Source organism: Mus caroli, chromosome 5 (genome assembly GCF_900094665.2).
Source record: "Mus caroli chromosome 5, CAROLI_EIJ_v1.1, whole genome shotgun sequence".
Classification (NCBI taxonomy): Eukaryota; Metazoa; Chordata; class Mammalia; order Rodentia; family Muridae; genus Mus; species Mus caroli.
Genome location: NC_034574.1, coordinates 1,997,027 through 2,010,116, shown reverse-complemented (window position 1 = coordinate 2,010,116; position 13,090 = coordinate 1,997,027). Strand labels below are relative to the sequence as shown.

The following is a 13,090-nucleotide window of genomic DNA, read 5'->3' as shown; positions in this document are numbered from 1 at the left end:
TAGGTCTCCTGTAAAAGTGTGCTGTCACGCAGACGTGATGGCATGTGTTTGTGAATTTAGTACTTAATAGGATAACTAATTCAAGTTCATTATAGGCCACCTTGTGAGATCCTGTCTCTAATGATAGATATGAAAAACAAACAAAAAGCTCTTTTGAAAACTCACTCAGGGCCCTACAAGAACTACATTCACCCTTCAAGTCACATGCCCACAGTGACCGGATGACCTTCTGCTAGAGCCAGCCTCTTACATATCACAAGATATGCTGAACACAGTGTTCTTTGAAGCAGACTTCTACCACATACAGCTTTCAGTGAGGAGGAATACTGAAGATATGTCCCAACCACAGCAGGCACTAGCCATATGATCTCTTCTGCGAGGCATTTTGCTTGTTGTATGTTAAAAACTATGGCAATTAGGTATCATTCCTATCCTTTTGGATATTACACAGCACACACAATGTATGCATAACCTTATAGGTTAAAGTTTATTCATATACAATTTTATTTATTCTTCAAAACACAAATGCTCTTCAGTACTTTATTCACTCCTTTCTGAAGCTGATGTTAGCTTAGCTGCACATGAAGGAATGCAGAAGTGAAGACTACAGACTCAGTCTCAGGTCAAGATGAATCTCCCTCAGTTTCTTAAATGCTTGAAATAAAACTTGCATATAGTAATTCAGGAAAAGCCCCATGGACCCAATGTCATTATATTTTAAGTTTGTTTAAGTGAGCTTATCTTATATGTATAACTTTGTACACATTTGTGTCTTTCTTTGTGTGTGTCAGCTGCCATAGTTTAAATAGTTCCAGCAGCGTGGAGTCTGAGTCTGACTTTCAACATCCTGCATGGTTCTAGATAAAATAGTGAAGTCAGACTGCATATATCAACTAGCTCTCTTGTCCCAGTTCTTTTTAATTTGTTCTTGGAATGGCTAAGTTGTTTCTCAGAAGAGATTTCTTTCCGAGTTGTTTAGAAGAGATTCTACCCTTCATTGTTCTAGGGATCCTTGCAGGTCTCTGTTAATGGATGCTCTGTGCTCTGTTGTGGTACCTGGCACTCCTGTGACCATCTTATATGCCGAGCATCATTGCAAGCTCATGACTGGATGACTTTAAGGTCTGCCATGTGTCATCGGCAGTTGCCGTTGGTGTACAATCAAATTCCAGTAACCAAATTTAAACTGTGGACATGATGCCTGCGCCAAGGTCTTCGAATGCTTTATAAAGCCTGCATGCAGGTCCTCAGCTACTCCAGCCAAAGAGACACCAGGACACTTGTTCATTCGTTTTACCTTTTAACTGTTTTATCTTGTAAATCATAGGATGCCTTACAGTAAGAGAACAAAACTTCTGACTAAACTACCATTTTAATAGCTTTCTGTCATTCATCACATAAACAAAAGTAAGTTAAGGAAAAATAACTAACATTGGTACATTAACTTGTCATGCTTGAGAAATAACTGTGTATTAGCAGAATGTGTTAATAGGTACCTGTCTGTCCTTTCTTAAAGTTATTACTTTGGAAGCATTTTTGTTAATTTATAATTTGTAGTTATTTAAATATAGTCAGTTCTTGAAAACTAAAAAAAAAAAAAAACCATGTGTATATATGTGTGAAAATTCCAGTTATTAATTTTACTAGGATAACAGGGTTTTGAATGTCTTCAGCTCACATAAAATAAATAATTTCAGTTGACTTGTGACTGGATTTTTGTTAAGTATCAGAATGTATACTCAGTGAGGAAACCAGCACTTAGTAAACTGTAAGCATGTATTCCTATGAATGCAAATGTGGTTAACATAGAACCTGAAGGTGAAGATGGTTTTATTATGGTTCAAAATGGGGACTGGTGGGGCATGAAACTGCATACTCTAAAAAATTAACTCCCATATTTTGTATTTGTTTTGTCCAGAAGGTGATTTTGACTTTGAAGTAGAAAAATATTGATTCATCATGCTATAGCCAGAGGGATGTTAATACATTTTCACCCTTTTTTCCTAGCACACTGATTTATGTCAGTACATGGACAAGCACCCTGGAGGACTCCATCCAGATAATGTGAAGGTAAGAAACAGTATTTTAAGACCATGAGGTTTTATTTTTCATATGTGTATTTTTAGCTTAAATCTAAAATCTTCTGTGTAAAGGACATAATAATAAAAAAACTAATTATTTTAATTGGTGGGAATTGCAGTGTTTTAACATTAGTTTGAATACAGAAACATTCAGATTGTTTTGTACTTTGTGGCAGCTTTTAGTTATAACATATATTCTGATTTTTAATATTTTTATATTTCTGATAATTTCAGATAACAGAGTTAAAAGAACATTTGTGATATAAAAGTGCCTTTATTTCAAAATATACAATTTATCTGTTCTTTTGTCAAAAATTTACATTCAGAGGGATTAGCCTATCCCTCTTGAATTTTTAATCTTGGTTTAAAGAATTTTCTCATTAAAAAGGAAAGATAAAATGTATGTTCTATGATTAGAATGCATTCATTGTTATGGTTATACATTGAGGCTGTGTGTTTAGCTGCCGTTATAAGAATTCAACCATTTACACATGAGATTCCTGCTGTACCTCAGAGTTTCCTTAATTCATATGATTAATGTTTTCAACATCATACTAAAATAAATTTAAGTTTAAGCAGAGAGAGAGAGAGAGAGAGAGAGAGAGAGAGAATGAATCACAGTATGGAGGTGGAGGTGATGGGCAATGGTGGAATAACACATTCTCAGTGTTTGCTGAGAGACAAGTCATTCATCCAGGCTTATTTTTAAGATTTACACTGCAGGTGAAATTATTCCCAAAGATAACTGACATTAGATAGTGACAGATGCCTCATTGGTATTTCTATTTGATATTAACTTATTTCCCAATGTGGTTATATTTGTCACTTCTATCTATGAATACAAAATGAAGAACATAATAATATTTAGTAAATTAGCAACTGTTCATAATACTGTGCTAGATATTAATTAAAAGGAAGCCACTTGAGCTAAAAATGAGACAATGAAGTAGTCCTACATGAATATAAATTTGACCATCAGGTGAAATGTTACTGTCTCTAAAGAATATGTTCCCGGCTGGGGAGATGGCCCAGTGGGTCAGTCTAACATAGGCTTCATGTCCTACTTACAATCACAGGATTCCCTAAGGAAAGGGAAAATCCCATTCCAAAACGTGTCTTACACACATATATTCATGCGCCCACACTCACACACGAATCACACAGAATAATAACGCTAACATAGTTAAATTAGAAGGATTTTGAACTCATTTAAGGCACAGGATTTGGCTAAACATGTGAAATACCATCAAAGTTTCAGAGGATAATACTCACTGTATATTTTGGTTGGAAACAAACAAGTGAAATGACCGAATTATTTAGCCTGCAAATTTGTCTGTTTTGACTATGACTTTTCTCAGTGTGCAGCTTGACACTGTTGTTTTTATTTTTATTTTTTATTTTATGCATACCTGTTTATTATGGAGAAAATGTGAATGACACGGAAAGAAGGTTGCTCCCTGGGTGAAAGCCCTTGCCACCGAGCACAACAACCTGAGTTCCATACCTAGGACTCGTTTGTTGTAAGGAGAGACCAAACTCCCACAGTGTTTTCCCCAATAGACAGGGTCACACATGCCACCACTCCAAGCACACTGAACAAATAATATAACAGATAAAGTAATACACTTATGAAAGTTTGATTTGTAGAGAATTTTAAGTATCACAAAGCTGATATATCATGGTATACCAGAGACAGCAAGGGAGCCGCTGGGCTGGCCTTTGACCTCTGGCTCCACCGACGCACGGGAAACATTTTAAACTAACTTGTTACTAATTTTGAGCAAAATATTTGTGAAAGTTTTATTATTTGTCTGTAGCATTCATTAGACGAACTTGGATAAGCTCAAGAAAATAAGTCAGTGTTAAATGAATTTTCCCAAACTATTTTGCTAATTTAATTGCCTACAGAACGTGTCTATTACCAGTGTGACATTTTGAAATAAACATTAACTCTTAACTAATAGTTAATATCTAAGCATTGTATACATGTTTGACAGATGAGTAATTTCAGCTATTAGTCACCTAGAAGATGATTGTAACCCTGACGTAAAAGCCTGAGGACAGGGCCTCTTTATTAATATTTATGATGATTAAAGAAATAGCAACCCATTTCTATAGCATGAAAGTTGATATGTAGGAAACTGCTTAGCTTTCTTGGAGACTGCTTACTTTTCTACATTTAAATATTGTCTACTTCAAAGCACATTGGAGTTTAGTCATAATTTAGTCACATACATAATTTGTATCAGTTTTCAATCTTATGCCCATTAGTGAGTTGCAGGCCGGTTGATTTTTAAATGACTGAAACAGTTTAAATGTTACCCTTTATTCAGGTTTCATGTATTTAAAAATTGATAAGCATGAGAGACTGGAAATTAACGTTTATGGAAAAGAGAAAAGATGAATTTTCGCAGTCTCTAGCTGACAGACATAGATGGAGATGGTGGCATCTTATTATCTTGATGAGATTGAGTCTTCCTGTGTTTTATGTAATGTGTTTCCATTTCTGTGGCATAATTACTTTGCTAGATGATTCTTTGCAAAATTACATTTACCATCTTCTTTTTTTAAAAGCTTATTCCCTGAAGTATCTGAAATCCTATTGGTATAAAAACCAACTTCTGTTTTTCATGTCAGTAGAGATACTAATTAAAATACTATGAAGTTTATTATGGTTGAAAACTTGCTGTCGTTCTTCCGTAGTCCAGAGAACAAGCAGGTGTGTTACAGATAAACTAATGTGATGCCAAATTAAGTTTGCCTTGTGCACATGGCACTGAGCATACATTCCTAAATGAGACTTTCTAATACCCAGAGAGAAAACCAAATGACACCCGATTTTCTCCGCATACTTCATTAGAGTTCTCATTTAGCTAGTAATGATACCCTCTGATGCATTGGCAGGAGTATTATAGAGCTTTTCCTAATTCTGTATGTTAGGAAATATGAGTCTTTTCATGAGTCTATTAAGTAGTGGGTTCCTATAAAAATTCTGCATCCAGCCTGGATTCCTGCCCAAGAATCTCTTGAACACTTTGTCCTGTTTTTGTTATAAGATAGAACATTCACATCTAAAACTTAAAGGATTGCCAATAAAAATATAATAAAATGGCACATACTAGTCCATGGTGTATTAGACGTGCAAGGTGCAGCTAAGAAGGGAATCTCATGGTTATCCTGGGAGTCAGACCTTCAATGGAGTCACTTGCTGATGTGCTTGTTAGCTAATGGAGCTGACAGAGGAATGAATTAAGGCCAGATAGTTAAATAGTACACTCTTCCATGGCAGTGTTTTACAACTCAAATTTAAAGGATGATGGAATACAATCACTGGATTATGTAATATTGAGGCAGAAGCATCCAGTTGGGAGCACCCATTGGGAATGGGAGAGATGGCATCCTAGGACTCAGAATTAAGCTGCTTATTCACCCTGGTTCTCTCCATATAGCAATGGATGTTGCACAGAACACTTGTGTCTTATGTTTGTCAAGACCTATAGGATGTCTTTCAAGGCAGCTTCAGGAGAGTTGCACACTCTACTCAGAACTTTTCTGTTGTCCTGGGTAAGCATGGCTTTTGTGTGACTCGCCAGGAATGCTGGGAAACCTATTATAAGCCATAGGCATTATCACTGTTCACATTTCTGCTACGTCATATACCTCTGTGGGATTAAGAGAAATTCGGTGATCATTTATACCAAATGCACTCGTCTCTAATTATTACATCTCTCTTGAAGTTATTTGTTTTTCTCTGCGATGTGGCTTTTTTTTTTGATGAATATTCTCCAACATTTTTAGACTTGTTCATTATTTGTTAGTCTTTCCGTCTGTATCTTTATCTCTTTTTCTAAAACGAATTTATATTAGCCTTCCCAAATTATATGAAAATATTTTGTGCTGGTTTTTGTCTCTTAAGTTGGTTATAGACAAAAATCATTGAAATAAACGTGATTATCCATCTTCTTTGTGTGGGAAAATGATTTCTGCTAAGTTTTTAAGTTTGGGCTGATTAGTAGTTTCATTCAGCAGAAAGCTTGTCTTCCGGTCAGTTTCATGTCAACGTGACACAACCTATAATCACTGGGAAGAGGGACTCCCAGGGAGAAAATGCCTCCCTAGGATTGGCCTCCAGGCAAGCCTGTCCAGTGTCCTGATTAATGATTGATTCAGGAGTGTCCATCGTGTCCATCCCTCTGTGGTGGTGCTGCCCCCTAGTCAGGTGCTCTTGGGTTGTATGAGAAAGCTGGCTGAGCAAGTCAGGAGTGGACAGTAACTAAGCAGCACATCTCCATGTTTCTGCCTTGCGTTCTTGTTCCGGTGTCCTTTCATGGTGAATTGGGATATGCAACTGCTAACTGAAGTAAACCATTACCTCCCCAAGATGCTTTTGGCTTTGCTGCTCAATCTAGGCAATAGGAACCCTAATTAAGACCCTTGACTATGTGCATTTTTCATCAGACATAGCCTGGTAACTTCTAGAAGCTTACATATTGTATCAGATCTGCTTTTCTTGCAAACAGATTTGACTCCCCAGGGGCTTCCTAGATCCAAATCTTGCAACTTTAACCTGCTCACTCTGGGTATTGTCTTGCTTGGTGTCCACTGTTATGCTAAAATGTGAAAGAAGATGAGATGGAAGACAATTGATTTGATTAGCCCAACTTTCAAATAAAGTGAAAGCAGTTATTTCCACAAGAGCTTGCTACATTCCTCAAAGTCTCAGGTTTAAAAAGTATTCTTATGCAGAAAGCTGTTGTCTTTAAGAAAAACTTATTAGTGTTCCATGATCTTAGAAATGTAAATTAATTTTTATATTATTTAGAAATTCTGAAACATGTTATATATCTTTCTGAAGACATTATTGGAATATAACTAATAATTAGTAAAGTAGAAAAACCCAAAGTGGATAGAAATGAGAATAGTTTCTTGTTGCATGTTCCCTCACATGTGGATATAGAAGATACATACTTTAAAATATTGCATCCATTTGGCCAATGCACTGTCATGGATCCTTGTATATTTCTCTGTCTGAATAGTGCAATGAATGCTTTCAAGTGTATACACAGTGGCTTATGTCATGGATTAGCTAGTTTTTAAAAATTTCATCTCATTTACTATCCTTGTATAATCTTTCTGTTGTTTTAAATCTGACATAACAAATTGCAGTGATGCACTCACTATAAAGTAAAACTACCTGGATGTGATTGAATGTATTATATTAAAATTAGTACTTAATATTTACATTAGATTTTTCTGAGGCTTAATTAAATGGAACGAGTCACGATAAATCATTCTGTGGATTCTCCAGATCAAAGAACTACCTTGACAAGAAAAGTATTATCTGATGCAACATACAGAATATTTTTAGGATGCAATATTTCTAGTGTTTTTCTAGAAGGGTGGATAGGTAGACAACACCTAGAATAATATGCACCATATTATCTCAGTAAGTGATTGATACCAGTCATTTTCTTTATTGTCTATTCCATTGTTATTCATAGAATTATGAAATGATACAATTCAGTGCTATATGTGGCTGTTAAAGGTATCCATCCTCAATTCAAACAATCCTTTTTAAAATGAGGCATCCAAGATACAGAGATGTTAAATGGCCTCCTGATGACCGCAGAGTAGGTTAGCTCTGTTTGTGGGAAAGTACTGGCATGCATGGGGATGTGCACTAGTGCCAATAGCTCTTACTGGTAAATTACATAGACCCCAACGGACAACAAACAGACCTTAAAGGAAATTTTCATGGCTTGGATATCTGCAAAATGTTCACCATGCTTGATCCTGTATTAAGGAGAATCTTGTATACTAAAGAATCTTTGTATTTCTGACCATTCATAGAAATGGATGACTCTAGAAAATAAGATAAAGTGCATCTGAAGTTACATTTTCGACACTGGTGGGAGGGTCTAGATATAAATCTGTTGCTGTGTCTCTAATACCTTTGAGCAACAAATATGACATCTATTAAGTTCAACACTGTATACCTTTATCAGTTGATTTTCAAAGTTATGATTAGAATACCTGATTTTTCTCTTTCTAAAACTTGTTTAACATGTTTCAGAAAGAAATAGCTAAAAGTATTTCATGGTAATAACAAGCGTAATTTATTCTATTTTAATCTCTCTCTATATCTATATCTATGTCCATGTCTATATCTATATATCTCTATCATCTATACAGATATAGATAGGTAGAAGTAAAGATGATTATATATGTTAATAAGTTTTACATTACTAAAGAGGAAAAAGGGGTTATTTCTAGGAAGTATGCGTCCTGAACTTATCCATGCGGAGGAGGAGGAGTCTATTCCTGGTGTTCCCATTCACAAGGGCATTGCTTAAAGCTGCTCTCATTGCTATTTCAATTACAGAAAATGACCACGCCCAGACTGGGTGCAAACCTGCAGAGAGTCTACTGCTGTGTTTGGAAGAATCTTTTCGGAAGGATTAAGTAGGATATTCTAAGACCAAGTGTACAAGGAAGACCTCATGTACACTGCAGAAGAGAGAAAGGAAGGTGCCTCCAAATCTAACCTACCAACATTATACAATATGGTGCAGTCTGCTGCCATATGATTTATTCCTAGGAAGATTTTAAATAGAATAGAAAAACAAGGAGGCTTGGGAACCATGAGTCCATTATATGCTAATTGGAGCTTTTAAGAAGTTGAGTTTATTTAATAATGAAAGCACATTGATTATTTGGATGTCTGCCTATCACGCTATGCTTGTTGTAAGCAGCGTAAATGCAGTAGTGAGATGTAGTGTAAGTTCCCACGCGTCGTGAGAACAGGTGACTTTGAGGACACTTGTTTCTGACTTTTTTTATTGCCTTAGATTGAAGGGATTAAATAGTATATGTAACAGAACTTGGGGCGGCCTTGGCAGTAAGAAGCTGTCTGTATTCTTTCTTTGTCATTCTGTGGGTTCCACTGTCATTTGCTACTTTTAATAACAATGCTGACCCACAGTTTTTCCTTTGGCCTGAGTGGGTCACTCTGATGGCTTTTCCCTGTAACATTTCCTGTTGTTTTGTAGAAGGCCAGGTATGAGCTTACTTATCTTGTGGTTTATGCAGCACCTGAGGGAGTGGCTTTCCTAGAAACTTACATGAGAAAGTTCAGTCCTTGCCTGACTGTGTGTAAGCAGAAAGCCCCCATAACTGAGTTTCTCCATCATCACTGAATGGTAGCATTCCATATTCTAGTTAAGCTCAGCCGGGGACAGAGTTGTCGGTGTTCCCACCCTGCCTGGCAGGACAGAGACTGCAGCTACCATAAGGTGCTAATTGTGACTCATCGACTTTTCTCATGATTTCAGTGAAGATCTTCCTTTTTCTCTGCCCTTCTTTTTCCTCCATTCCTTTCCTTCTAAGAGCTTTTCCCTTCTTTTCCCCTCCTGGTCCTTACCTTCCTTCACCATGTCTCCCTCTCTCTTTCCTTCCTTCCTTCCTTCCTTCCTTCCTTCCTTCCTTCCTTCCTTCCTTCCTTCCTTCCTTTCTTCCTTCCTTCCTTCCTTCCTTCCTTCCTTTCTTCCTTCTGTTTGCTTGTTTAACTAGGTCTCATTATCCAGCCTAAGCTGTTCCCCTGCAGGGATCTGTTTATGTAACTGTCAGTCAATCAATGCATAATGGTATTTGGCAGTGTAGAGATTTTCTCTGTCTTGATTTTCTGTGGGACTGTGTTAGTCTCTAAATTTTAGGGCTTTTCTCTATTCAAGGCATGTAATCTCATCCTTCATTAACACTGGTTTTAATCTTCTTCAGCATGATATCCTAAATGACCTCTGGATTGGCACATGGAGTATATATTTGAAGAAATTACTGATGGTATTAGAAGAAAAAAAGCTCTAGGTACTGCTTAATCTATCCACTTCTGCTCTTAGCTGTCTGAGATGCTAGGATTTCCGATCTGTGATCTTTTTATCTGTCCCTATCCAGATGTCTCTCAATTCATTCAGAAATCCTGTTAGTGGCACAGAGTGACAACTGTGTATCCAGTTTATGATGAGGGTAAAGCAGCCTGTGGGAGGTGGGGTAAATTCTACTGTGAATGGTGTGTTCAGAATCTACAGTCGGAACATAGATTTGGAGTGGTTTATCTGGAGCACAGAGGTTGGGGAAGGAAAGAGAAGGAGGTCAGGGAGGCACCAGGGCCTAGGATACTGAGTTGAAGAGTAGCTTGCCTATGAATATGGTGTGAACATAATTTCTTAGAGCAGGGGAATATAGAATAGTAGTGACTGAGCACCCAGCTCCAAGCAGAGTTCCGTTCAGTGGTTCAGAGGTCATGAGGAAGTGGCTTCTATATCAACATGTTGATTCTTGTCTACATTTTCTGTACTACAATAGTTGACTTTGTAGTCCAATAGTCTCAGTTTGCATCCTGACATTCACACTTAATTCCTTGGAAATCTGGAGAAACCACACTCAATTTTTCCATCACTGTTATGCAGATAATGTTAGTGTGTACTTTAAAATTCCTAACAGGAAGGTCAAATATGGTGTTGTTCAATAATGTATGGGGGATCAGCTGGAATTTGCGTGGTGTTGCATTTCTATTTAGGTTGAAAGCATTGCCATGGTTCAACAGCCAATCTCTTAGTCTATAGGTACCAAGCAGTGCCTAGCATCTTGTACAAAGCCACATTTTTCTTAACAAAATGTTTATTTCTAAAATTTAGGATATGCTTTCTACATGCATGTGTCTCTTAAAGACTTTGAAACTCTTCATGATTTAATTTACCTACCCATCTTCCCTCTAAACTGAAGAAATAAGGAGTGTCATAGAAATTGTAAGCCTTAAGTCCCAGGATAAAAAATAATTTGCAGTTAAGAGTGAAACTGGTGTGCATTGACTCCTAGGAAGAGTCAAGAGGAGGCACATTCTGGAAAGATGTTTACTTTCTGGAGTCTTTAAACCAGAATTTCAGTCTGTTCTGACTCAGAATAGAGGTCCACAGCTTTCCACGTGTCCTGTGGAAATAGTGAGCTGAAGCCATCTCCAGCCCATGCATATTTGTCAAGGTAAAGATGTGACTTGATTGTACTGTCATCTCAGCATGCTACCTCAGTAGACACATGTGCTTGGGCTTCATAGCTCTGGCTAGTTGGAAAATTCCAGGAACACTAGTTCCCCAGGCCCTCAGGGGTCACTAGTCCTTTTCACTCGAGTATTTCTTTCTTTTTCTTTTTGAGTATTTCTGAGTTGTTAGAACATCAGTCATTTAGGTCATGTGGGATCTTCTTGGCACAGCCTTTTGTTACTAGCTGGCTATATGAACAGGTTGTTGTTGGCACATAAATGAAAAACAAATGTATTTTATTTTTCTCTGGCAAGATTGAGTGTTTAAATAGTAGGTCAACAACAGTGACTTTTCCAAGTAACCTCTTCACAAGAAGGGCTTTGCAATGCCGAGGACAGCATACTTCTCTTACCAAAATAGAAGAATTCCCTTGATGTAAAAGTCCAAAGCAAAGGCCAATAATCATTTCAGGAATTATTTGTGACTCCCAAAGTATTGCTTTTGAATCTTGCTTTCTCTGCTTGGCTTGGCCAGCTCTGTGATTAGTGAAGGTACACAGCTATCTTCAGGCAATAGCTAATCTCTACAGCCAGATGTAAAAGTGCAGTCTGGCCACATTTGCTATGAGTATGACCATGTGACTGTTTTCTTTTGATTGTCTCAGATCATCTTGTGTTTCTGTTCCTTGAAGCATGTTAATGGTTGAATGTAAGGATAATATATTCATGCCATTTCTGTAGAACTAAATAAGAACATTTATATGAAGTTTCTCATCTTTTGTAATATTATAGATTGCTTTGTTTTCTTAGCCATCATCTTGGTCTAGAGAGTTTGAAACTCTCAATACCTGATTTTTCAAATTCTGCAGTCTCTGTGGCATGATCAACACCATGAAGTCTTGGGCATTCTCAGACTCACTTCTTAATGAATTAAAGGGTTATATGCTAACCTTGCATATTTTTTGCTTAATGACAGGTAGGAAATTTAGTGGTGGTTGCCCTTTCTCACTAATATATTTGGCAGACTGTCTATATGAACTGGCATTTATTCAAATTTGGATTCTAACTCTCACCCCCTCCACCCCTTTTTTTCAGTTGTTTTTATTTCAGCTGCTGCGAGGACTGTCTTACATCCACCAGCGCTATATTTTGCACAGAGACCTGAAACCGCAGAACCTTCTCATCAGTGATACTGGGGAGTTGAAGCTGGCAGATTTCGGTAGGAAAGCAGTTAATTACCGGTCTGTTTGCCACACTGTGAGAGTGCTGGGCAGNTGGTGGCACTGCCTTTGTTTAGTTGCAGTGCCTCTCCCACCACAGATCACAGGAAATTCTTTTCTTNCTGGAATGAAGAAATTACTTTTGTCTTTTGAAAAGTGATGGAGTAAAACATAGAGNTTGGTAGATTTTTATAATGTGTAGGCTGCTTATTAGTTTTCCTGACATGATAGCAAGACACTCACACATGACACCGAATAAGATGTCAGTACAATTTTGAACATAAAATGTACTAAAGAAGTCTTTTTTCTTATCTTAGTTTTTATTATGAAAAAGCAATCAAAAGCAAAATGAAAATATAGTAAGTATACCATACAACTTNAAGAATTCTAAACTTTTTATTGAACTTGGAAGAGCTGTGAAATGACATCTTAGTTCCACTTTGGGCATTCTGGGATGGACAGCGTTCAAAATTGTATGTTACCCTAAGGACTCTATTAATGTGGGAATCTAACAATAGTGTAAAATTACCAGAAGTGACTGTTATTTCAGATATTGCTTATATCAATGTAATTGAGAATGGTTATTTAAATTCTAGGTCCTAGAGTAGAACTTTTGTAAGTTGTTCTTAGAAATTTGAGTAGAGTACCTTCTGTTTCTATTTTATGGAATAGTTTGAGGAGAATTGGAATTAGGTCTTCTTTGAAGGTCTGATGGAATTCTGCACTAAACTCATCTGTTCCTGGGCTTTTTTTTT

At 37.0% G+C, this 13,090-nt stretch overlaps 1 protein-coding gene across 8 annotated transcripts in view; it reads left to right on the top strand.

Moving 5' to 3' along the window:
- The window catches only part of Cdk14 (cyclin dependent kinase 14), a 574,714-nt gene that overhangs the window by 278,298 nt on the left and 283,326 nt on the right, over positions 1-13,090 (top strand). For all 8 annotated transcript variants that reach the window (XM_021162869.2, XM_029477257.1, XM_029477253.1 and 5 more), the window contains 2 exons: positions 2,008-2,070; positions 12,211-12,334. In XM_021162869.2, the coding sequence (XP_021018528.1) occupies positions 2,008-2,070; positions 12,211-12,334 (187 nt within the window). The remainder of the gene's footprint in view (positions 1-2,007; positions 2,071-12,210; positions 12,335-13,090) is intronic.